The sequence below is a fragment of the Lolium perenne genome, chromosome 7 (assembly GCF_019359855.2).
Source record: "Lolium perenne isolate Kyuss_39 chromosome 7, Kyuss_2.0, whole genome shotgun sequence".
Lineage (NCBI taxonomy): Eukaryota > Viridiplantae > Streptophyta > Magnoliopsida > Poales > Poaceae > Lolium > Lolium perenne.
Window position 1 is genome coordinate 112,648,682 of NC_067250.2, and position 25,496 is coordinate 112,674,177.

At 45.6% G+C, this 25,496-nt stretch overlaps 2 protein-coding genes across 2 annotated transcripts; one reads left to right on the top strand and one right to left on the bottom strand.

Moving 5' to 3' along the window:
* Positions 1–1,128: 1,128 nt before the first annotated feature.
* Positions 1,129–7,589, bottom strand: LOC139833674 (uncharacterized). Its single transcript, XM_071824012.1, has 7 exons — positions 7,482–7,589; positions 4,787–6,805; positions 4,534–4,705; positions 4,291–4,413; positions 1,925–1,977; positions 1,365–1,607; positions 1,129–1,314 (listed from the first exon to the last, which is right to left on the bottom strand). Exons 1-7 carry the CDS (start codon positions 7,587–7,589, stop codon positions 1,129–1,131), a joined length of 2,904 nt encoding a protein of 967 aa, XP_071680113.1.
* A 1,905-nt stretch (positions 7,590–9,494) lies between these two features.
* On the top strand, positions 9,495–14,478 carry LOC127315743 (uncharacterized). Its single transcript, XM_051346203.1, has 3 exons — positions 9,495–10,296; positions 10,389–13,612; positions 13,951–14,478. The coding sequence occupies exons 1-3, from the start codon at positions 9,495–9,497 to the stop codon at positions 14,476–14,478; spliced, it is 4,554 nt and encodes a 1,517-aa protein (XP_051202163.1).
* The last annotated feature ends 11,018 nt before the right edge of the window (positions 14,479–25,496 follow it).

Below are 25,496 nucleotides of genomic sequence, written 5' to 3' on the forward strand. Positions count from 1 at the left end.
AAGAGGGACTTCATCATCATCGTCAGAACTGCTTGAAAACAGGAACATACGGTACATGAAATGAAGGGAGCTGGTTACAAAGGAAAAAGTGGAGACTCACAGGTCTAAGTCATCTTCGACAGCAAAGAAGCCTGTCGAGCTCTTTGCAGCTGGAGGAGGCGACGCAGTTTCACAGGGCTAGGACTCGATTCAGCCGTCGTCATCAAGCCTTCGTTGATCCTCCTGCGCCGCATAGCCCTAGTGCGAGCATCTTCTTTGGGGGCTTCGTCTCCTTGGACGTCGCTATCCTCAAGAGCGTGTTGCGCATCTTCGGTTTCCTCCGAATCATCATCATCATCTTCTGGCTCTACCCCACTTTCGGGTGTAGGAGGGTAACACTGAGCAACGGTGGTAGCCTATCGATAGATAAAGAAGTTATTAAAAGTTCGGATGATGAAATAGAAACAACATTTGGAGCAAATGCGAAGAAGATTACCTTGGCTGGATGATGTTTGAGATCAAAAGGAGGGTGGGCCAAAGTCAGGACAATATTGTCCTTCTGGCTGAAACGAGTAAGGCGCCGCACCTCGTCGCGGAGTTCTTCATCCGACAGGTCGACTGAGCTGACTCTCGACTTATCGTCTTTGCCAACATACATCCATAACTTATGAGGTCGAGACATCCGTGGTTGCACCCGACGTTTTAGAAACACCGAGACTACCTCAGTACCGCACATTGTCAGACCCCCTGCATTCTTCAGGTCTAAGACATGTTCGTACAGTTGATCGGCTATGGCGCTTTCTTCGGCAGTCAGGATGTTTCGCCAGGACTTCTTCGGCGTGGCCACTAAGACATCTTCGAATAAAGGCAGATTGGAGCACCATCCAGATACTGGAACATCTCGCAGATAGAACCATTTCTGTCGCCAGCCCTGGACTGACTCCTTCATCGGGTAGTCGAGGTAATTAACCTCTTTTCTACCGACAAAGCCGACGGCGCCAACAACGGGGGGGGGGGGGGGGCGTCATTGTCGTTGTGGCGTTTGACATAGAAGATTTTCCTCCACAAGCCCCAATGGGGGTCGATGCCAAGGAAGGCCTCGCACAAAGTGATGAAGATGGAGAGATGAAGAATGGAATTTGGGGTCAGCTACCGGAGCTGGATCCCGTAGAAGAAGAGAAGGGAGCGAAGGAATTCATGGGAAGGAAGAGAAAGCCCATGAAGTAAGAAGGCGACGAACATGACAATGAAGCCTTTGGGAGGCTTTGGGCGAGAAGATGAACCTGGGAGGCGGATGTCATCATCGGCTGATGAGATGAAGCCAAGCGTGCGCAACTTGTTCACATCACAGTGGAGATGGTGGAAGTGCACCAATCGCGGCTGACCTTGCCAGCGCCTGAGGAAGCGCCTAGTTCGGTGGTTCCCTTCTTCTTACCCATGGCTCTTGAGTTCTTGGGAGCAGGAACAGTGGTGAGAGAAAGATTGAGGAGGAAGATTAGCAGTATGGAGGCGTAAAAAGTGAAAATGGTGAAATGTCCTTTATTTATAGGGAGGACTGTTGGGAAATCGTGGCCATAACTCCAAGAAATCATGGCGAGGTGGACGAGGATCCAGTCGTACACGTGTCCCTGTAAGAAAAACGGAACCGGCGGCCCATTACTCCCACTACGCACGGAAATCGAGGGGGCGCCTCGGTCAATGCACAAGCACTAGTCATTTCCTAAACTGACCGCACAAAAGTAGGGTGGGCCCGTCAGGTCACGTCATGTCAATCAAACCGCAGCAGTGGCTACGTCATCAATGATGTCATGGGAGGTATCGACTCCGTATAAAGTATCTGAAGAAAATTGAAACCATTGGGTGGATCGGCTTGAGTCTACACACGTATGCAAGCATCCGTGCCTAGACTCGGGGGCTACTCCCATCGGGAGTGCTGGACGCGCACCCGGTATAATTTGGGCTCGAAGACTTTTACAAGAAAGATTGCATCAGAAGTATCTGAAGAAAGATTGAAATTTTCAAGTTATTTGGACTAAGTCTGCACTCGGTTGCAAGCATCCGCGCCCAGACTCGAGGGATACGCCCATCGAGAGTGCTGAATGCACACCCGATAAAAGTTTTTGGCCTTAAAGGTCCTTGTGTATTCCAGGATCATGTCCGGGGACTTGATTCTGTGTAGGGTAGCGTTGTTTTGCCATCGGCGGTTAACCAGCAAAGCTGGACACGTTACTCGATATTCTTTACGTTCTGAACCTTATTTGAAAAAATTAAAGCCCCGATATAAATGTATCGGGTGACCTTGGAAATTTGCAGAAAGCATTGGCAGAAGAAAACATTCGAGTAGTACAACTTGAGTCTACGCACGGTTGCAAGCATCCGTACCTAGACTCGGGGGCTACTCCCATCGGGAGCGCTGGACGCGCACCCGATAGAAGAAGATGCTACTGTTACAAGGAGATCAAGATTTGTCGGGTGAGGCGAACATTCGACAGGAGGCATGCTATTAGTCCCTGCCCGAAGTATCTTTGGCCAGTCACTCGGGGGCTACTGACGTGGGCATTACCCTTCGGGTAACTGATGTTGCACTACCTCTTGCGGCCCAACCGGGGGCCCATGAAGGCACTCGATGGCTAGGTGGGCCACACTTCGGTTCCAAAGAAGAATTCTTGAAGAACAAGACAAGGAGACGAAGAATACAACGAAAGTTTAGACCTAGGACTCTTTGTAACCTAGTGGTACCCGGACAGATCTCTCGAGACATGGCTCCCAATATAAGGGCCAGGAGGGAGGCTGCCGAGGACACACACAATCTTAGTAACCATAGCCACCATAAGTCTAGAGCTAGGTCCCTGCAGAACTTAGTCTCTCGACGAGATCATAGCCGAAACCTTCGACACCCTATTGTAACCCAATATTTTCATAATCAAGATCAGACAGGCAGGGCGTAAGGGTTTTACCTCACCGAGGGCCCCGAACTTGGGTAAATCGTTTTCCCCGCTTGTTTGATAACCGATGTCTCGTGTCGGCCTATAGGATTTCATCTACCCTAAGCCCCAAACGGAGGGTATTGCCGAGGAGTACCCTCGACACTTCCCCTACAGTGGTCTCCCCTGCCAGAATGGGGGGCAGAGTGTGCCTGTACCGTTGTACATACTAGTAGTAGGTCTAGTTGGGTATAGTGTTTTGCCGCTCTAGTGCTCACTCCTAGGGTTGTTGCCTGCTCCTCTCCCCGGTTGTCTTTTGTGGTGGAAGACTACCATGGAGGATGGATCTGGCAAAGGCACAACAATAATCTCGTTGGATGACTAGACCGAGATGGCATGGTCGCCTCTCCATTCCTCATTGGTCACAGACTCACTGTGGTGATGAAAAGGCAAGGGAAGCAGATGGGATGTTGGTTCCTACGGATCGGTTGTTCTGCAGGGGTTCATGGAATTGCACTGGTAAGATAACTCTAGGAGGTCATCCTCAGGGGCCTTCCGATTGTTGTCCGTCATCTAGCCGTTGACAATTCTGGTTGAAGGGCGGCCCCGACATTTCAAAGTTTGAGAGCCAGTTTTGTTGATCATCTTGTCTAAGTCTAGTGTTGTCTTCCTCTCTTCTTCATGGCCTAGGTGTCCTAAGGGGAGGCATTATGACTTTAGCTCATCGCTAAAGAGTTGCTCCATCCCAAGTGGTTTCATCCTCGGTGACGTCGTAGGTGGATGTGTTGCTTCTCGACAGGAACTAGTGAAAAAAATATGAGCGTAAGTAAAATTGCTGATCCGTAAATCAGAATTTTCTGGTGTCCATTATGAAAAGGTGGCTTTTTTTTGAAACTTAAACCATTATATTACGCAAACAGCAGGCCGCCTCATTAAAAACCTTCCAGCCCCCTTAGGTACCCTGGAAGGAAAAGAGTGCGTCTGGAACCTGCTGCCGCCAATCAAATAATAGTTACATCGTTTATGAGCATAGGAATAATAAAGCTAGGAGGCTCTACTAGCCAATTACAAGAATTCCTATCTGCATAAGAAGCTCTGGCTAGTTCATGAGCCACCTCATTTGCTTCTCTATGACAATGACCATACTCAACTCTACCAATATGAGATGCCAGGTCAACACAGTCTGCAAAGATTGCAGATTCTTCACCCCACCAGGCTTCATCACCGTTACATGCATTTATAGTCTCCATCGAATCAGATTCCATGATTACATGTTTACCTCCATAATGATTCACCAACGCAAGCCCTTCTCTCATAGCCAATGCTTCAGCCGTAGCAGACGATGATAGATTTGGGACATAAGTACACGATGCCGCCAAGAATTTACCTTGTACATCCCGTATAACGGCAGCAACTGCACCAGCTCGATCATCACGGTAGAAGGAAGCATCAACATTAACTTTGATCTTCCCAACCTCAGGAATCTTCCATCGATGAGTCCCTCTTGGTACTTTAGAAAGGGCTTTTGCAGCATTAGATACAATGGACAGGATGGACATCTTGCACTGAAAAATTGGGGGAACCTCCTCGCCATGCGTTCGTCGGCGTCGGATCCACCATAGATACCAACAGGTAACACATACAAGTTCCTTAAACCCCACCTCTGTGAACCCTGGCACATTGGCATTCAGACCTCTAACAAGATATTCCAGAATAGCCGAGCCAGATCGATCAGACAGAAGAGCCTCGTCGATACAGTCAGTCATCCCCAAGGAAGTCCAAAGTCCTCGCGCTGTATGACACTGAAACAGGAGGTGAGCCATGTCTTCAGGTCCTTGCATACAAATGGGACATTGTCCAGAGGTACCAATATGGCGATTTACCAGGATAGATTTAAGCGGAATAATGCCATGCAGGGCTCGCCATACAAAGATCTTAATTTTGGCCGGGAGTTTTAGAGACCATAGCGTTTTCCAAACGGGGTTTAGGGCAGAATGTCCAGGGAGGGCCAACTGATTAGCCCTCGCTCCAAACGCATGCCGCCATTGAAGATAGTAACCAGATCTGACGGAATAGTGTCCATTCCTATTGTAGTTCCAGGCAATGAAGTCATCGAACCCATGATGATTCAGGGGGATTTCCAGAATGCGTTTCACATCAATATCAAAGAAGAGAGAATTTAACAGCTCAATGTCCCAGTAGCCCGTCGTCGGATCAATGAGATCTGCGACTTTAGTGTAGATGCCCGTCCCCCGTGGGGTAATGATTTTGCGGGTAGCGCTGGATGGAATCCACGGATCTGAATATATGTGGACATTTTCGCCTGTACCAATTCTCCATATATAACCCCTTTTAAACGTAGCAATCCCCGCCACAATACTTTGCCAAGTAAAAGAAGACCCAGCTTTAGGCCCAGCCTTGAGAATATCACAGTGAGGGAAGTATTTTGCCTTCAAAACTGTAGCACATAAAGAATTAGGCTCAGTAGCAAGTCTCCAAACCTGCTTTGCTAGCATGGCCAGGTTAAAGGAGTGAAAGTCCCTGAAGCCTAATCCACCCTCTCTCTTAGGATAGCATAGTTTCCACCATGCCAACCAGTGCATCTTGTTACTATTGTCATCATCGCGCCACCAAAAGCTAGAAATAGCATCCATCATTTTTTTGCAAATTCCCACAGGAATAAGAAACACTAACATTGCATAAACTGGAATGGCCTGGGCCACCGCTTTCAGCAAAATCTCCTTGCCCCCAATGGACAGATGTTTCTCCTTCCACCCATTAATCCTCTGGATGATTCTCTCAACAAAATGCTCAAAACAGTCACTTCTGTCAGCCCCCACCAAAGCAGGCAGGCCCAGATATTTGTCAGAGATAGCTTCTGTATCAATGTGTAAGGCCGCACATATCTCAGCTTTAACCAGGACATTCGTATTTGGAGAGAAGAAGATACTTGACTTTGCTAGACTCACCAATTGCCCTGAATTAGCACAGTAAGTATCCAGAACATGTCGTAGGGAAGTTGCATTATTCGTATCCGCTTTCATGAGGATCAGGGAATCATCAGCAAATAGTAAATGTGAGACTGATGGTGCATTTCTGCACACCCTTACCCCAGCAATGCCACCAACTTCTTCTTCATACAACAATAGACTGGATAAACCTTCCGCGCAGATGAGGAACAAATAAGGGGAGAGGGGATCCCCCTGGCGAAGACCTCTAGTCGGAGAGAACATATCTGTTTCATCAGAATTGAATCTAACTTTATATCGAACTGAGCTAACACATGCCATCATCAGTGAGATCCACCTTTCCGCAAATCCCAATCTTCTCATCATATTTTCAAGGAAAATCCATTCAACTCTGTCATAAGCCTTATGCATATCCAGTTTTACTGCACAGGCCCCATTTGTGCCATTTCTCCTATTCTTTATAGAGTGGATACTCTCATATGCCAACAACACATTATCAGTTATAAGACGCCCAGGGACAAAGGCACTCTGCATAGGGGAGATAATCTCAGGTAAGATTCTCTTCAGTCTAAAGGAGAGCATTTTGGAGATGATCTTATAGATTACATTACACAGGCTAATTGGTCGGAATTGAGTTATAGACTCCGGGTTGTCAACTTTGGGGATAAGCACCACATTAGTATCATTCCAGCCATTAGGAATTATCCCTGTGTTCAGAGCTTGCAAGACTTCAGAAGTAATCTCAGGGCCACAAATATTCCAGAACCTTTTATAGAATATGGCATGGAGACCATCGGGCCCCGGTGCTTTGAGATCACCTATGCTAAAAGCTGCCTTTTTGACATCCTCCGCAGTAAAAGGTGCAACAAGAGATTCATTCATATTATCAGAAACCTTGAGTTGAATCTTCTCTAGGAGCTCGGGATCCACTTCCTGCACTTCAGAAGTAAAGAGGTTAAAAAAGTAATCTTGAATAATGGGTTTCATAGCATTACCCTCTACCAAAGCGTGACAGCACAAGAGCACCGACGGTGTGCCGCTCAGCTTTGTGGACCAGAATTGATCCTGCGAAAAAAGATAAATGCGTGCATTGAAAATAGGGGGAATGCCCACGTGCATACGGCATGAGTCCAGCGAATTAGATTGGTCGATGCTAGCATTAGCAGACTATGTGCCATATGTGAAGGAAAGAGAGCAAGTTTTCATCACCACTAACTAATACTAGAAGATACGGAGTGCTAGATTCGAGCAATCTCCACCATCGAAACACCCGGTGTAAATCACCCGGAACGACTGCTATCCGCTGGGTGTGTGCCCTTCAATTCAAGACTTGTACTTAGCGAAAATAAGTGCTTAAGGAGGCCGGCCTATACGATTGCACACATAACTTTTTTTTGTGTGGGGGAATTGCACACATAACTTAACCAGATACAAACTGAAATTTTTACATGCACATATGTGTATACATGGTAATGTTGAAAATTCGTTTGCAAACAACAATGTAAATAATTTACCAACAGTTATAGCAAAGTTGGTAGGTGAGAACCCTACATGAGTTTTCACTAAAAGAACTTTAAAGTAAACATAAGCAACATGACAGGAAAATTACATGAGGCAGGATATTAGTCCGTGCATTGTTGAAGGGGGCTTCTATTGGCCGCTTTGTGCGGCCCCAAAGGTTGGCGCCGCTCAAGACAAACCGAGCTGGCCGGCCCATTTAGGCTGTATCAGAGCAAGTAAAATAAGTCCTACTCAGTTGGCTATAAGGATTAAAATAATATATTATTGCTTAGTTGGAGGAGAGAGAAGAGGAGAGAGAAGGAGAGTGGACTCTTATGCAAAAGCCAGCTCTAGCACGTGCTTCTAGGCACTTTGTGAGAGTGAAAATTGGACCATACATTGATAAAGTATTACTGTAGTACATTTTTATAGCTCACTATTATATGTGTTGGCTCTAAGCTGGCTATAGATGACATGACACTTGTCTTATAGCCAGCAGCTAGCTACACTATTAGAATTGCTCTCATTCATTTGATCGATCACGAACATCTAGCAAAAATTAACCTTCGTAGAAACTGTTAGGTCAAAAGGATGAGGGATGACGGTTGGGCTCTCTAGGGACGCCGCGGGCGACCAAGAGAGGAACGAGAGAAAGGAAGGAATCCTCCCATGGATGTGCCCGAGTTCTTCAATTGGACAGAGATTTGAGACAGAGAGTGTACCAGCAACCCATTCCAGCCATGTCCTACCACAAGCCCTACGAGTGAGATTGAGAGAAATCCTGGTTAGATCGAGAGACCCCAGGAAGATACTGGACCAGGCCAGATGCAGAGCCACCCAAATCTTTGGGGGGGAAGAGAGAGAGGAAGGAAATCACACTGTGGTCAACAACGCGCCCAGACCAGATCAAGAGGTCTCGATAGGAAGGAAGCAGGGGGACATCTATTGTATCCCCATCAATGGGGCGAAATCGACGCAGGCGCAGATTATGCCGGAGAAGGGCGGAGATCAAGGAATCCCAACGGGTGGAAAATCAACGCCCGATTCAAGGTGCCAGCAGAAGGAGGAATCTGCGGGGAATAAATATCAAAGGTATGAATGTGTTTTGATGCTGCCATTGATGGAGGAGACCTTTTTGTGGTTTCAAGATCAAGGAGGAGGGGCTATAAAGCAGAAGGATGCCCCTTCGTCAAAGCACAACCACTACTATCGCTCTACTACTCCCAATACGATGGATCCTAAGAACACCTTTGCAAAAGAGGGAAGCAAGGGTGCCGCAGCTGGCCAAGGAGTGGCCAGCAACGCAACCGGGAAGAAGGCGATCGGGGGTACGAGCGGAAGCTCGGCTCCAGCTCTACATCCTGCCAGGCCAAACGAGCTGGTTCCTGCCCGCAGACGATGTGGGAAGGAGCTAATGGAGGAGATGGGGACAACGGAAGAGAAGAAGGAAATCGTCGTCAACATAGCAAAGGCAAAAGGTGCGATGCGTGCTAGGTTCCTGGCGGTGGGCATCTTCCTTTCGATGCTCGTCGTCAGTACCAAGCACGTAGTTGACACGATGAAGAAGATATGGAAGGTGCGTGGCGTCGTCGAGATGTGCCCCCTCGACGAGAGGCGCTTCGTACTGGAGTTCGAGGAGGAGGGTGACTTCATCCATGTCACCAAAGGTGGCCCGTGGAGGTACCGAGAGGACCCGGTCCTGATCGAGGCCCTCAAGGAAGGAGAAGAACCAGAAGATATGAAGTTCAGCTCAGTGCCTATCTGGGCACAATTCAGAGATATTCCTCACTACCTCCTATCCAAGGAGCTAGCGAGGGAGTTGGGGAAAAAGGTAGGAGAACTTATTACAATAGACAATTTCTCACGGGGTGATATTTGTGACAAGGTTATCAGGGCTAGAGTGAGGCTGCCAATCAATATCCCGCTGCTTAGATGGACCCTGTTGATGGACGAGATGACGGGAGAGAAGGTGGTGTCAAGCATCTTCTACGAACGCCTTCCAAGCTTCTGCCTGTGCTGCGGCGTCATCGAGCACCAGGAAGCGAGCTGCCCCATTCCGGCTGAACACTGATGGAAGAAGTACAGTAGGGAGCTGGAGGTACCGCCTCTTCATCACGAGGACATGCGGCACTGGTCCCTCCCGGAGAAGACAGGGCAGGTGCGACGACACCCTTCGCCTGCCCTGCCATGGCGTCGCTCCTACGACCCCATCGCGTCCACCACCAGGAAGCGACAATTGGCGATCGTCGCTCAAGTCACGGAAGAGGTAAACAAGCTGACGGTGCAGGACCACACCCCACCTCCTGAGCTAACAGCTGGAAAGATCAGGGGTGTGGGTCATGTGGAACCATCATCCCCGGAGGCATCGGTGGCGTCGAAGCAAGCCTCCAACATGGATGCACATGACGAGGTGGAAAGCAAGGAAGAACAGGGAGACGCACCCCCAATCAAACGGGGTGTGGGCTGTACAAGGCGAACCAGGGGAGAGGTGCCCAAAGATGCTGAAAAAGAACCGCGGACAACCCAGGAGGTCACCCTGGGGGCTACGCGGAAGAGGGATGAAGAAGAGCCAGGAAACCAACCTCAAGCAAAACGACTGGTGATGCAAGTTCCCAGCCTGGAGGAATGTTTGGGGAAGGAAACGCTGAAGAACCAGAGAGAGGAAGAGCTCACAGGCAAACTAGGAAACCTTGTATCAGGCTTTACCAATGATCCTAGTGCTGAGGGAGTAGGTAGTGACACCCTAGATATCATTACTGAGAGTAGGGTAGAACATATTGTAATAGGAGCAAAGAAGGGAGAAGAGGGGAAGCAGAGCACCCTAGAATTGAGAGAGGATGATGCTGAGGGAGAGATGGGAGGAGATAGAATCACCACTAAAACCGGACCTGACAGGGACGGCATGAAACCGGGCGCCGAGGAAGGTGCCTGGGGATCCAAATGAGGATTATGTGCTGGAACTGCCGAGGAATTGGGCAACCTCGGACAGTTCAGGAACTCGTACGTCTGATACGAGAGTACAAGCCTATCCTGGTGTTCCTTTCTGAAACCAGGCAGAATAAAGATGTGATTGAGAGCGTCCAGAGACGCATTGGTTATGCCAACTGTCTCCCCGTTTGTGTTAAGGGCAAAGGTGGTGGGTTAGCCCTTTTTGTTAGCAATCTTGTCAAGGTCGATCTAATCAGTTTTGGCAAGCACCACATTGACACCACGGTTACAGACCTAGATGGTGTTAAAACGAGGTACACTTTTGTCTATGGCGAGCCTCGCCCCCAAGATCGCCCTGAGTTCTGGAAACTAATGAAAAGAATAAAACCCATGTCACCAGAACCATGGTTTGTTGCTGGCGACTTCAACGAATGCTTGTTTCAGTCTGAGCACATGTCAGCTAGAAGGAGAAGTGAAAGCCGTATGCAAGATTTCAGAGATGCGCTGAGGTTCTGTAATCTACATGACTTGGGTTTCCGTGGGCAGCCTTGGACTTTCAACAACAAGCAGCAAGGGAAGAGAAATGTTAGAGTTCGTCTTGATAGGGCAGTTGCTTCTCCGGCTTGGACTGCTATCTATCCACAAGCTACGGTCCAGCATGTGGTCACGTCAAGATCTGACCATTGCCCCATTGTTATAACTCTGAAGGAGGAGACAAACAAACCTGTAAAATTGCCACCAAGGTATGAAGCAATGTGGGAACGTGAACCCTCTCTAAATGAATGTATAGAGGAAGCTTGGGTGCACCTCAAACCTGCAAGCAACCTGGAAGAAATTCAACAGAAAATCTCCCATACTATGACGGATATGGGAAATTGGAGCAGGAAGGAATTTGGGTCAGTAAATAGTGAAATTAAGCGCCTTAAGAAGAGACTGGGAAATCTGCAGAGAAGAAATTACATTAGAAATCAATTGGAAATTGAAAAGGTTGCTGCCCGGTTGGATGAGCTACTACTTAGAGAGGAGATAATGTGGAGGCAGAGATCAAGAGTGACCTGGTTGAAGGAAGGAGATCAGAACACAAATTATTTCCATAGGAAAGCGTCGGGTAGGAAGAGGAAAAATAAGATCAGTAAACTAAGAAAACCTGACGGATCCATGACAGAAAATGAAGACGAGTTCCTGGATATTGCTTGCAATTTTTTCAACGAGCTCTACAAAGAAGACCCAAATATCAACCCTTCCACACTGCTGAACCTGATTGAACCAAATGTCACAGATGACATGAACAAAACACTGGTGGCAGACTTCACAGATGAGGAGATCGGGAATGCACTGTTCCAGATTGGACCTTTGAAAGCTCCAGGTCCAGATGGCTTGCCTGCGAGGTTTTTCCAGCGAAACTGGGGGCTCTTGAAAAAAGAGGTTTGTGAAGCTATCAAACTATTCTTCAATAACGGAGTAATCCCGGATAATTTCAACATGACAAAGATAGTTCTAATCCCAAAGGTGGACAATGCTATAGAGTTGAAAGAGTACAGACCAATCTCGCTATGCAATGTTATTTACAAAGTCATATCCAAATGCCTAGTCAATAGGCTAAGACCTTACCTCCAGACTTTGATCTCAGAAAATCAAAGCCGGTTGATATCCGATAATGCACTGGTTGCATTCGAGTGCTTCCATGCTATCCATAGAACAAATAAGGAAGAGGAATCCTTCTGTGCGTATAAGCTTGACCTATCCAAGGCCTACGACAGAGTGGACTGGAGATTCCTCGAAGGTGCGCTCAACAAATGGGGCTTTGATTGTAAATGGATAAATTGGATTATGGCCTGCGTCAAGTCGGTGAAGTATACAGTTCAAATCAACGGCCACCTGACAAACGAGTTCAGTCCATCTAGAGGACTAAGACAAGGGGACCCACTGTCACCGTACCTCTTCCTCCTTGTGGCCGAGAGTCTAACTTTGATCATCAACAAAGCAAGGGTCAATGGGGAGCTGCAAGACTTCAAAATCTGTAGAGGTTCCCCTGGTATCTCCCACCTTATGTTCGCGGACGACTGCCTGCTTTTCTTCAAAGCAAACCCAGGGCAGGCAACTGTGATTAAATCAGCTATATCCATCTTCGAGAATGGCTCGGGACAACTCCTAAGTGCAAATAAATGCTCACTTCTGTTTAGCGAAAGCTGCCCCGAACAATGTCAGCAGCAAGTTAGACAGATTCTAGAAGTTACCAGGGAATCCTTTGAGGATAAGTACCTGGGGTTCCCTACTCCAGAGGGACGAATGAAGAAAGGGAAGTTCCAACCGTCGAAAGACCGCCTATCGAAGAAGATGAATTACTGGGCTGAGCGTTTCATGTCAATGGGTGCTAAAGATGCTCTTATTAAGTCGGTAGCACAAGCCATACCGAATCACATTATGAGCATCTTTAAGCTCCCGATGGGATTCCATGATGATTACATGAAGATGGTGAGAACCTTCTGGTGGGGAGAAGATGAAAAAAAGAGGAAGGTGCACTGGGCGGCATGGGACATCCTGACCAGTCCAAAAAATCTAGGAGGGGTTGGTTTCAGGGATTCCAAACTTATGAACCAAGCCATGCTTGCGAGGCAGTGTTGGAGATTAATGAAGTACCCAAACAGCTTATGTGCCAGGCTACTAAAATCCATATACTATCCGCGGGGAAATTTTTTAGATACAGTTTTCAAACAGGATGCTTCTCCTGGATGGCGAGGTATAGAATTTGGCCTTGAATTATTTAAAGAAGGTCTGATATGGAGAATTGGAGATGGAAAAAGTATAAACATCTGGAGGGATAATTGGATAGCTAGAGACTACAATCTCAAAGTTGCTGCAGGGAAAACAAACACCAGAATTAGGCGTGCTGACCACCTCATCATACAGAACCCAAGTAGATGGAATGAGCATCTGATAAGGAAGATTTTCTATATGGAAGATGCTGATTGGATTCTCAAACAAAAGCTTCCAAGGAATACCTGTCACGACTTTCTAGCATGGCACTATGAGAAAACGGGTGAGTTCTCAGTCAAAAGTGCATACAGGCTAGCCTATAATTTGCAACATGGAGTAAGATGGAAGGCTGGGTCGAGTGCAAGCAAGGACAACAGTAGGAATGTTTGGAAGCTAATTTGGAATTCAAATGTGCCAAGTAAAGTGAAGATCTTTGGGTGGAGAGCCGCCTCAGATAACTTGGCAACAAAAAAGAACAAATTTAGAAGGACCCTCGAACTGGATAGCACCTGCAATATATGTGGGAGAGAGGAAGAGGACAGCTTCCATGCCACTGTAAATTGCACCAAAGCCAGAGCATTAAGATGGGCAATGAGAACTCACTGGGATCTCCCACCAGAACATTGTTTCTACAAAACAGGGCCGGAATGGCTACAACAGTTGATGACAAACTGTGGAGAAATTCAGCGTAGCAGAATCCTCATGATCTTGTGGAGATCATGGCACTTGAGCTGTGATGTGACACACGGTAGAGGTGAAGAAACCATCGCTAGATCGGTGGCTTTTCTTCTAAGCTATGATAAAGACCTTCAGAATTTGCTTGGTTCTGATTCTGCTAATGCTGGTAATATTTACTCCAGAACTCCTATATCTAACTCGGAAGTTGATGACAGGGCCAGTTAGTAAACAGGAATATATGGAAACCACCAACGGAAGGGAACCTGAAGATTAACGTGGATGCGGCCTTTTCAGAAGATACTGGAGATGCTGCCATTGGAGTCATCGCCCGCGATCATCTGGGGCACATCAGCTTGGCGGCAAGCATTGTCATCGATAAATGCAGTGATGCGGAAGAAGCTGAAGCTTGTGCAATCAGAGAGGGATTAAACCTGGCAGTCGAGTACAACCTAAAACCTAATGCTATTGAGTCAGATTGTGCAAATGCAGTGGCTACTGCAAACAGTCACAAGGTTGTAGCGTCCAGATGCTGGGGCATTTACAGAGATATAGAGCGTCTTAAAATTTTAAGTCCAGGCTGTAATGTGACTAAGGTTGCAAGGTCTTGTAATTCTGTAGCCCACGAACTAGCGAAGTTAGCCAGAGTTAGTGGTGACAGCTACGTGTGGCTGCCTCCTATACCAGGCAATGTCTTAGCTTTATGTGTAAAGGATTTGTGTACGAACCATGTGATGAATGAATGAGTTTGTACCCCTCAAAAAAAAAAAAAAAATTAACCTTCGTAAAGGAAACTGGGCTAACAAACGAGCCACACGAGTCAGCGCGGGCAGACCTCCCGCCCGTACGACACGAGTCGTGTCCGCGCGTATCGACCCCTTCCCACGTGCGTACACTCAACCTTTCGCGCGAGTACGCAACGAATCAATCAGCTCCGCGTACGTACTAGGCTAGCTAGTCAATCCATCCATCGCATGTGCACTGAAGTGGGAAATCGAATGCATACATGCATCTTGTGGTGGTGTAGTGTATTTTTAAATCACGATCGAATAGTTACCTAAAATTGTTGAGCACACTTACTAATAATTTCGTGTATGATCAAAGACGAGTACAACTCGGTGAACACGCGAGTACAGTAGCGTACAATGCACGAGTACAATTACATACATGAGCGAGGACAAATACAGTTGAACGATTACAAATACAGTCGCTCAAACGAGCAACTACAGGTACAGTCGCGCACACGAGTAAGTACAGTTGCGCACACGAGACAGGTACAGTCACGCACACGAAGAAGTAAAGGTATAGTCCGCCCACGAGCAAGTACAGTTATCGAGTAAAGGAAAAACTGTACGAAATACACTAAAAACAGAAGTACTTATCAGTTCAAGCACGAGTACGGGTAGGTACACACCACGATTACAAACATACTAGCATTGAAAGTACGAAAAATAAGTTTCTAAAAACCTATCAACATGAGATCTAGTTTTGAAGATCTCGATACGAGGATCTCAAAAGTGAAAATGGTTCGTAATTTAAATTTACGATTCTCAAGATATTTCATTTTCAAAAAATGAATCTAGAAAATAAAGGGAAAAACTAACACAATCCAGCCCACCTCTGTCATTCTCTCTCTGCTCTCATCCCCACCTTGGTTCCCTTTGCAACACTTGACAAGCAGGGAGACCATTTCCCATAAAAATCATGGCACCACAACACGCCATGTGTCGCATGCGGAGAGAGCTTTGGACTTTTGCGAAGGTTGGCCTTTTTTTAGAGATTTTGCGGACATCGTTTTTTTTTAGTTTGCCAAGGCTTTTCTGTTATTCAGTTTTTTCTGTTCAGATTTAAAATATGTTAAAATTTTAAAATGTTTAAATTTAAAAATATTCAAATTTTAAAACTATTCAAAACAGAAAATTGTTCGAATTTGAAAAAAGTCAAATTTTTTAAAAAGGTTAGATTAAAAATGTTTAAATTTCAAAATATTCAAATTTGAAAACTGTTCAAAACTGAAAGATGTTCAAATTTTAAAAATATTCAAAATAAGAAATGCCCAAACTTGAAAAAGTTATATACAAAATGTTAAAATTTGAAAATATTCAAATTTGAAAAATGTTGAAATCTAAAAAAAGTTCAAAATTGATAAGGTTTAAATTTTAAAAAATTCAATATGAATGAAAACCAGCAGAAGCTCAAGAAACTAGGAAAAAACTGAAGAAAAAATCGGACAACAAACAGTAGAAAAACACCAGGAGCCGAAAAAACAAAAGAAGAAAACCCGAAAATCCCCTTCCCTACTAATGGGCTCGGCCCAGAGCCTCGTCGCTTCAGGCGGCTCTGATGGACGGGGCCACATTGAGCTGTGAATTGATTTGGCGATTGTTCGATCCACTTATTTACGGCTTCTCTTCTTACGACTGCCGGTTAACCAAATTGTTCATGTTCACATGCGCCTTTATTATGGGCATGTTCGGCAACACTCTGGCTCCCAACTCAACTATTGAGCATGTAGAGCGGTGTCGAACGCCTCAGCTTCGAGGATCTGTAACCGTGGAGATGAGAGGCGTGTATAGCAAAAATGCGAAGAGACTTGTTCTTGGCTCATCGTTTATGAAAAGCGGGATTTCATATAAAATACAAAACACTAGTAGAGGTCAGGCCTTCACATATGGCTAAAATGGCCTGTCACAAGGCGAGGGTAGGAGATACGAAAAAAACAAAGCACACGGTTTCCAAAACCGTGTGTGACGGGGTCCAATGTCGCACACAATTCACTACATCAAATAGTGTCTGATAGGCTGGTCCATCACACACATTGCTCTCTTTTCGATCGTCAGCAGACTGGAAGATCGAAAAAACCGTTGTTAATTTAGGCATATGCGTTCCACATAGATGAATTGTTATTATCCACTACGGTGAAGTTAGGACGTATGATGATGTTGGGACTCCAAGTGCAAAGTGTTGTGTCAGCGGAGTATTTTCCTCACAAGGGTGACTCGAGGGTTTATATCGAACTCTCGGAGAATAATTGCGTAAAGAGTTGTCTCTCTCTCCCTTCTTCTAGCAATCCTGCAAAATAAAATAAAGCCTTGTATCCTCAACTCCACCGTGTGGTTGTCAAGCACAAGGTTTCGAGTAAAAATAAATAAGTAGTAACTAAATTAAAGTAAACTAAACAAATGAAATAAACTAAGTAAAAACGATAAAGGTTTGTTTGTTTGGGGTTTTGAGTGCAAATAAGAAAGAAAGCTATTTTTGTATTTTTGGATTAAAATAGTGCTAAAATAAAAATTAAGATAAAAATGATGGAAATGTGTTTCTTATGATTAAAATTGGACCACGGTTCATGTGTTCACTTGACTATTCTCTCTTTTAAGTTGTAGTGGACAGTAACAATTCATCAATTAGATATGAAGGTGAAGAAAATAACTTTGACATGTATAAGATAAGAATTCATATGAGGATCACGTTCTAACATAGAGATGAGGCAACACATCTCTCTTACACTCCACAAGATAGGAATAACTTCAAGCAATATATTGTAGGGATTTCTATTTTCGTGCCCTCGGGTCCTTAGTTGTACTCAGTTTTCCTCAGCCGCTTAACTTTTCCTCAGTTTTTCCCTCCCTCTAGTTTGAAACACTCACAAGTGCAGGAACGGCCGGTAGCCGTCAGGTCAGAGGCATTGACCGTTAGTCTGGCCGGGTGGGGCTGCACAGGGGCACCTCCTCCCCGACCGTCTCGTGTTGATGGGTAGGGTCAGGAGACACGTCAGAACAACCATCCATCTATCGCTGACGTGTGGGCCGTTTTATTTCCTGATTGTATACGCGGTGCTGCCAATGACAAATGGGGCCTCTCTATAGGGCTGCCGCAGCCAATGACCAGTAGGTCATCTATTTTTCAGGAAAAGACATATATTGCCGCTCTGTGGAGCTGCCGCAGCCAATGACCAGTGGGGTCGTTGATACGTCTCCAACGTATCTATAATTTCTGATGTTCCATGCGAGTTTTATGACAATACCTACATGTTTTGCTCACACTTTATAATGATTTTATGTATTTTCCGGAACTAACCTATTAACAAGATGCCGAAGTGCCAGTTCCTGTTTTCTGCTGTTTTTGGTTCCAGAAAGGCTGTTCAGGCAATATTCTCGAAATTCGACGAAACGAAAGCCAAACATCTTATTTCACCGAGACGAACCTGAACAATGAAGGGGAGATGGAGTGGAGGCCCAGGCCCCCCACACCATAGGCCGGCGCGGCCAAGAGGGGGGGCGCCGCCCTATGGGGTGGGCCCCCAGGCACCTCCTTGCGCCGCCTCTTCGCCTATATAATCTCTCGCGACCTAAAAACCCGACACCAATTGATGAAACTCCAGAAAGACTCCAGGAACGCCGCCGCCATCTCGAAACTCCGTTTCGGGGGACAGAAGTCTCTGTTTCGGCATGCCGCCGGGACGGGGAATTGCCCCCGGAGTCATCTCCATCGACACCACCGCCATCTTCATCGCCATTGCTGTCTCCCATGATGAGGAGGGAGTAGTTCTCCCCCGAGGCTGAGGGCTCTACCGGTAGCTATGTGGTTCATCTCTCTCTCATGTGATCGTTATGTGATCATGAGCTTTGTATCACTATTAATCTATGTGCTACTCTAGTGATGTTATTAAAGTAGTCTATTCCTCCTCCATGATGTAATGTTGACAGTGTGTGCATCATGTAGTACTTGGCGTAGGTTATGATTGTAATCTCTTGTAGATTATGAAGTTAACTATTACTATGATAGTATTGATGCGATCTATTTCCCCTTTCATAGCTATTGTTGAAAGTGTGTATGCTATGTTAGTACTCGGTCTAAATTGCAACGGTCTATTATGCACTCTAGAGGTTACTTTAATATGAACTCCGGATGTTGTGGAGCTTGTTTACTCCGGCTTGAGGTGTGCTTTTGTAGCCCTACACAATAAATGGTGTTTGTTATCCAACAAGAGAGTGTAGAAAGTAGCATTTATTTATTCAGTTATGTGATCAATGTTGAGAGTGTCCACTAGTGAAAGTATGATCCCTAGGCCTTGTTTCTAAGCATTGAAACACCGTTTCCAACAAGTTCTGTCACATGTTTGCTTGCTGCCATCTTTATTTCAGATTGCAATTACTACTTACAATCATCCATATTACTTGTATTTCACTATCTCTTCGCCGAACTAGTGCACCTATACATCTGACAAGTGTATTAGGTGTGTTGGGGACACAAGAGACTTCTTGTATCTTAATTGCAGGGTTGCTTGAGAGGGATATCTTTAACCTCTACCTCCCTAAGTTCGATAAACCTTGGATGATTCACTTAAGGGAAACTTGCTGCTGTTCTACAAACCTGTGCTCTTGGAGGCCCAACACTGTCTACAGGAATAGAAGCGTGCGTAGACATCAGTCGTCTATTTATTTAGAGAAAATCATATATTGCCGCTCTGTGGGGCTGCCGCAGCCAATGACCGCTGGGATCGTCTATTTATTTAGAGAATATTATATAGAGCCGCTCTGTGGGGCCTCAGCCAATGACCGATGGGGTCGCCCTTAGTGAAAAGGCATATATCCCTGCTTTTAGTTAGAGAGAAGCAACAAGTTCGCTAATTAATTTTTCTTAAGCTAGACCCAGCAGGTTTCTATTTTTGCAGCTTAATCTAAAGTGAATTTTATACTAAATGGTTGGAACCTAGTGTTGTGTATCTCATTAGTCACCGGAGAACCGCTAGCAGTTCGTTCCCCACCCTCGGACGGAGCAGCCATCGTCGGTGCCTCGTCGCGCCGCCGGCTCTGTCCTCCAGCGACGTCAGATGGACTGCGGCGCTGCACGTCAGCCACGGCTCCCACACTTGTTTCGTCCGCACGCATTGTACCCACCGCCGGAAAGTCCGCCGCAAGCAGATCCGCCGCCCATGACGACCGGAATTTGTTCCGCGGACCAATTGGTAATATAGCTTGGTAAGACCTCTGCTTCTGCTTGCCCCGCCCCCTAATCAGTTCGGTTCCCGTAACTTATTGGAGTTTGTATGTGCGAAATAGTCCTCAATGTTTGGTCGTAGCGGGTACACCGGCGAAGGTGGGGACTCGATCAGGTCGTGGCCACGTTCTACTTCTCCTACCTCTTCGGAAGTGCAGGTATCTAGCTTCTGCTCTCTGTACTACCATTGAATTTGAAGTGCCGCCATGGCCTGTTGGAGTGATTTCAGTTGTTCTTTTTTCCATTATTGTTACAGTTAGCCAGGCAAGCCAATGATCCATGGTACATTGCATACCAAGATGAATCAACCTAGTGGTGTAGCCAGAGGATGGATTTGGAGGAGAAGGTGGCCAATTTAGGTGATGAATTGGCCCGTCAAAAGCTGATGATATTCGAGCTGAAGCGTAGTGTGGATGAAGAAAAGAAGAATTCAGAGCTTATTCGCAAGGAGAAGTTGAGAGTTGAGAGAGATCTTACCGTATTTGATCAAGTGGTAGAAAATCTAGAACATGAACTTCAAGTGATGGGAGAGGAGAAAAGTAGATTCATCTGGGCAGTTTTATTAGGTGTCATCCCTGTCCTAGCAGGTATGTGGTTGTGGAAGACGATTTAGATAGTATAGAATTGTTATTTAGTTGATGGCTCTAACCACTGTATTTTGTTGTGGCTCTAACCACTGTATTTTGGCGTACAATTTCCTAGTTGTGCTAAGTAATGCGCGCGATAATTTTAGCACGCATGAACATCTTATAAAATTGAAGGGATCCCAAAAGTGAAAGCATGTACCAGCCTCTCGGATCAAATACATATCAATCTTCCTAATCAAGTTGGGATAGAATTCAAATCATACACATCTTGAACGTGAAGAAGCTTTTTTTGAGACGGAGGTAGTAGTTCGAACAATTTTATCCCAATTTGAAATTGAAAATACAAATTTATCATAATTTGTCCCAATTTGTGGCGTCGAACACGGCCACGCAGCGATGGGCAAGAAGGGCCGGGACAACGGGCGGCTGAGGGGTGGTCATCTGCGCCATCCGCAAACTCGGACATGGAGGAGGGCTGGATCTACGGCTTCGCAACCACTTTTGGCACCGCCGCCGTCTTGGTGTACTTCATCAGCGACGGATCTGAGGAGGGCTGGATCGGCGGCTTCGCAGCGCGGTTGTAGACGATGGCTTCAATCGTCTTGGCATCGATTCGCACTCTCGGCACCGGAAGTGAGACATCAACAGGCTCCAACATTGAAGGATGGATCTGCACCGTCAAAGCGATGTTGTAGGCGATGGCTTCAATGATCGTGGCATCGATGACCACTGTTAGCACGGCCGTCGTCTTGGTGTCCTTCATCAGGAACGGATCTGAGGAGGGCAACGGAAGTGAGACATCAACATGCTCTGACATTGAAGGCTGGATCTGCACCGTCAAAGCGATGTTGTAGGCGATGGAATGATCTTGGCATCGATGACCACTGTCGGCACAGCCGCCGTCTTGGTGTTCTTCATCATCAACAGATCTGAGAAGAGAAACGAAAGTGAGACAGAGAGAGACATTTCAAATATTTCTGAGGGTTAGATCCTTACCGGCACTCTTAGATCCACGCCGCTGCACAGTTAGATCCGCGCCGCCGCACGCCGCCGCACGCACGGTTAGATCCGGGCCGCTGCGACCGCCGGAGTATGAGAGGAAATAGGAGAGAGGAAGATGCGACTGGAATATGCGACTGATCGATAGGGTTGGTAGGTATGTGCTTTGCTCTTCTCTCTGTATGCGTCCATCGTGGTAGAGAGAGATATACATGCCGTCCGATCATAAATGATCCAACGGTGCAAGCGTACGTTGAGCTTTCAACCAACCAAGATCCGTGTGACATACATCTCAACCAATCAGAGATCAGCCAGTGAGTACAAGTGAGGAAAACTGAGTAGAACTAAGAGGGGAAAAAGTGAGGAAATGTTTATTGGAAGGGCAAAACTGAGTAGGACTGAGTAAAACAAGTGGGTCCGGAGGGGGAAAACTGAGTAAAACTACGTAAAACAGGGGCACCCAAATAATAAAGGGAGTGAGGGAAATGGAAGCTTTTGGCATAAAAATTGTAAAATTGTGTTATTTGAACAATATAGTACATTTTGGCCGACGTGATATTGTTTGCAATTCAAAGATACACAAGTGTGACGAATTTGGACTCATTTGGGCAAAGTTTGTAAGCATAGTGGGTATTTGAGAGGTGTGTTGAATAGAAAGCCCATCATCTTCATAGCTAGTAGCTCATGGACTAGGAAGTGGTTTTGAAGCTTTTGGCATAAAAACTTCATATCTCTATATTTCCTTTTCCATTATTATTTCTCTAGTTTGTAGGTAACATAACAAGACTCCATGGGAAGGTTCCACCATGTTTTAAATTATTTTGAATTATTTTGAATTAAACCCTAAACTCTAAAACCCAAAACCCTAAAGAAAATGATAAATGTGGCTTAAATATGGCTTAACACATACGTTATTCAAAGGTATCCCCAATACAAATTGTTCATACAAATTCAAATTGTTCAATACAAAGGGATCCCCAATACAAAGGGATCCCCAATACACATTTCTCGAGGTGCATGACCAATACAAAGGGATCCCCAATACAAATTGTTCATACAAATTCAAATTGTTCATACAAATTTAAATTAATTGTCTAGAATAAAATCTTTCTCTTGCTCCTGGTGTGACTCGCTGGGGCCACCATGTTACTCCGGGTAACCCTACCAGGGATATTACCTATGTCTACCTTCCTTTTGCCCTCTTTCTTGTTCTTGTTCTTCTTCTCTTCGGGTTGTGCCAAGACAACCATATCATACAAAGCTTGTGCTCTTTCTTCTAATGCATTTTCTTCCCTTTCTTATACAAACTGCTCTTCCATCAGTTCACGCATCTGGCGCACCATTTCTTCCTTGGCCTCTCGATCCATCTGTTCCCTCTGCTCTCGATCCATCGGTTCAAGCAGCTCTCGATCCATCTGTTCCCTCTGCTCTTGATCCATCAGTTCAAGCAGCTCTCAATCCATCGGTTCAAGAAGCTCTCTCTCCATCGGTTGAATTGCTGCTTCAATCTCCTCATGTTGAATTGATGCTTCAATCTCCTCATTTTGAATTGCTGCTTCATTCTCCTCTGCATTTTCTGCTCCCGTCTGATCTTCCATTCCAAAAGCTGGGTCAACTGCATTTTTACAAAGCCTAGCAATGTGTCCAGGGATTCCACAACGTTTGCATTTACATTTTCGAATCGGTGCACCACCCTTTGCACTAGCTCTGATCCTATTCTTCCTCAGCCTACCTACCGGTCTAGTCAAAACCGGAGAGTACAGTTTGAAGCCTGGATCGAATTTCATCCATTGGTCTTTTCGCAACAAGGTAGGAACATTCATAGCATATGCAGCCCTAAATTTGGCAACAGAGAAATACTCTAACACATACTGATCAACTTCACCTTCTTCACCCCCTATAACACTCATGAAAAACAATGCGTGTATGCAGGGTATTCCACGGATCTGCCATCGCCTACAATGGCATGTCCTATCAACCAAACTCACTGGATACCTCCACTGCATGTTTTTTACTGTCAGTGTAGGTTACCTCAGCCTCCATTCCTTTTCTGATGCATTTCATGTTCAATTGTTTTCCCAGGCATGCAAAGACTTAATCAAAGATGGGAGCATGAGATGGCCAGCTTATTTTGTGGATGCAATTCTTTGACGCAGATCGATCTTTATCATGATCATCTGTCTAATCTTATCAAATATTTGCCACAACATAAGCCCTTTCAATGACTTGACCTTTGAATTGAAACTCTCTGCAAGGTTACTTGTTACATAGTGTATCTTGCAAATTTCATTGAATTGGCTTCTTGACCACACCCTACCATGATGTTCATCCAAGTACTCCTTCACCCCGGGTTTTTGTTTATACAACACATCCAAATGAAACAGATGCTTCCTAGTGCTGCATGTGTATGAAGCTGGCCATAGGTTGTCAGTAAAAACTTTACCCTTGAATTTCTTTGTAAAATTATGTACCAGGTGTCGCATACATTCCCTATGCTCCACTCTAGGGAATACTGCTTCTACTGAACTCTCCAAACCTTTGCAAACGTCTGTGTGGATAGCAAGTCCTGGTGGATGACCTATAAGGTCGCGCAAATTCTGCAGAAACCAAGTCCAACTTTCCTCTGACTCAACCTCCAAAACTCCATAAGCAACATGGAACATCCAATTGTGTCCATCAACTGCAGTAGCAGCAACTAGCTGTCCTTCAAACCTGGCATGAAGAGCTGTTGCATCTACGGCCAAATAAGGCATGCAACCGTCCAGAAAGCCTTTCCAGCAAGCTTTGAAACAAACAAAAGCCCTTCTAAAACATTCCTTCTGCATTACCCTCCCGCTTTTCAATTTGTAGGGAACTGTATGCTTGTCTATCGCTACAACACTGCCTGGACTAGCCATCTCCACTTCATCTTTGAAAGGGTAAAGCAACTGAAAGCTTTCATTCCATTGACCATTGATCATGTCAAGATCGAGCCATTTCCTTTGCATAGAACATCCTCATGTAAGGTATTTTTATATCAAACTTCTCAAGCATCTTTTTCTTGAGTGTTGTTGGACCAAGTGAAGGAGTTTCTCTCAGCCAATCTATGATTGCATCTGCCAACCACCTAGTCTTCGCTAGCTTTGTTTCCACCTCTGGCGCTCCCCCTCGAGGTGGAAAATTATGGACGTGCTCATTCTTCTTTATCTGAAACATAATGATAAGGGATGTCGGTAACAGTTAACAAATTTTACACCGTGATCTAAAATGCACAGCTGGTTGGCGTAGTACCTGAACCAAGGTGCTTCTAAGCATTGTGGATGCATGCAGCCTCCACCTACACCTCTTGTATGGGCATTTAACTGTGAACCTACCTGGCTCACTTTTAATAACCTCATAATTATTCTTAGAGAGAAGGCAATATGTTGTAAGTGCATTACGGCAGCCCATCATCATTTAAAATACGGTGCCTTCTGCAAGCTGAGGATCCGCCATGTTCTACTCAATTGTTGGCAAGTCATCACCTTCGTAATCGGCTAAAACAAGGCTGTCATTGTTCTCATCCTTCTCTTCATCATCAGTGTCATCAAATCTGGCACCAAAAGCAATATCTTTCATGTATTGATCCTCCATTGCCTGCTTACTGCATTGATCTACCAATTCATGAAACATCAACTCATTCTCATCATCTTGAGGAGTCTGGTCCTCAATCTCTGCATCGTCCTCCACATCGACCGCAGGAACGATTTGGCTACCACTAGCACTGGGGACAGATGGTGCTGCTGTGGACCTACAAGGAGCGGCATGGCACGCACTATTAGCAGAGGCAACATCAGTATAGAGACATGATGCCCGACCACCTAATGATGCCCCAACACCAGATGATGCCTAGCCCCTGTCCACATGGATACGAATTTTACCGAAACGACAAGAAGCATTCAAAGCAAAAAAGAATTCCCAGATAGTCGTCGGAAATTAGTGGAACCAATCTTTGCTCCGTGCTATTGAAATATTCGAAATGAACTGCATCGCGAGGGCTCCAAGCGTACTTATCATAGATGTTAGCTTTCAAATCCCTCAACGAGATGGTGGTTGCAACCACCGCAGGGATGTAAAACCCATTCATATGGCATTTAGAATCACGCGTAAAGCTAGAATCCAACCTAACACCAGCTGAAAAGCCAACACTGGATCAA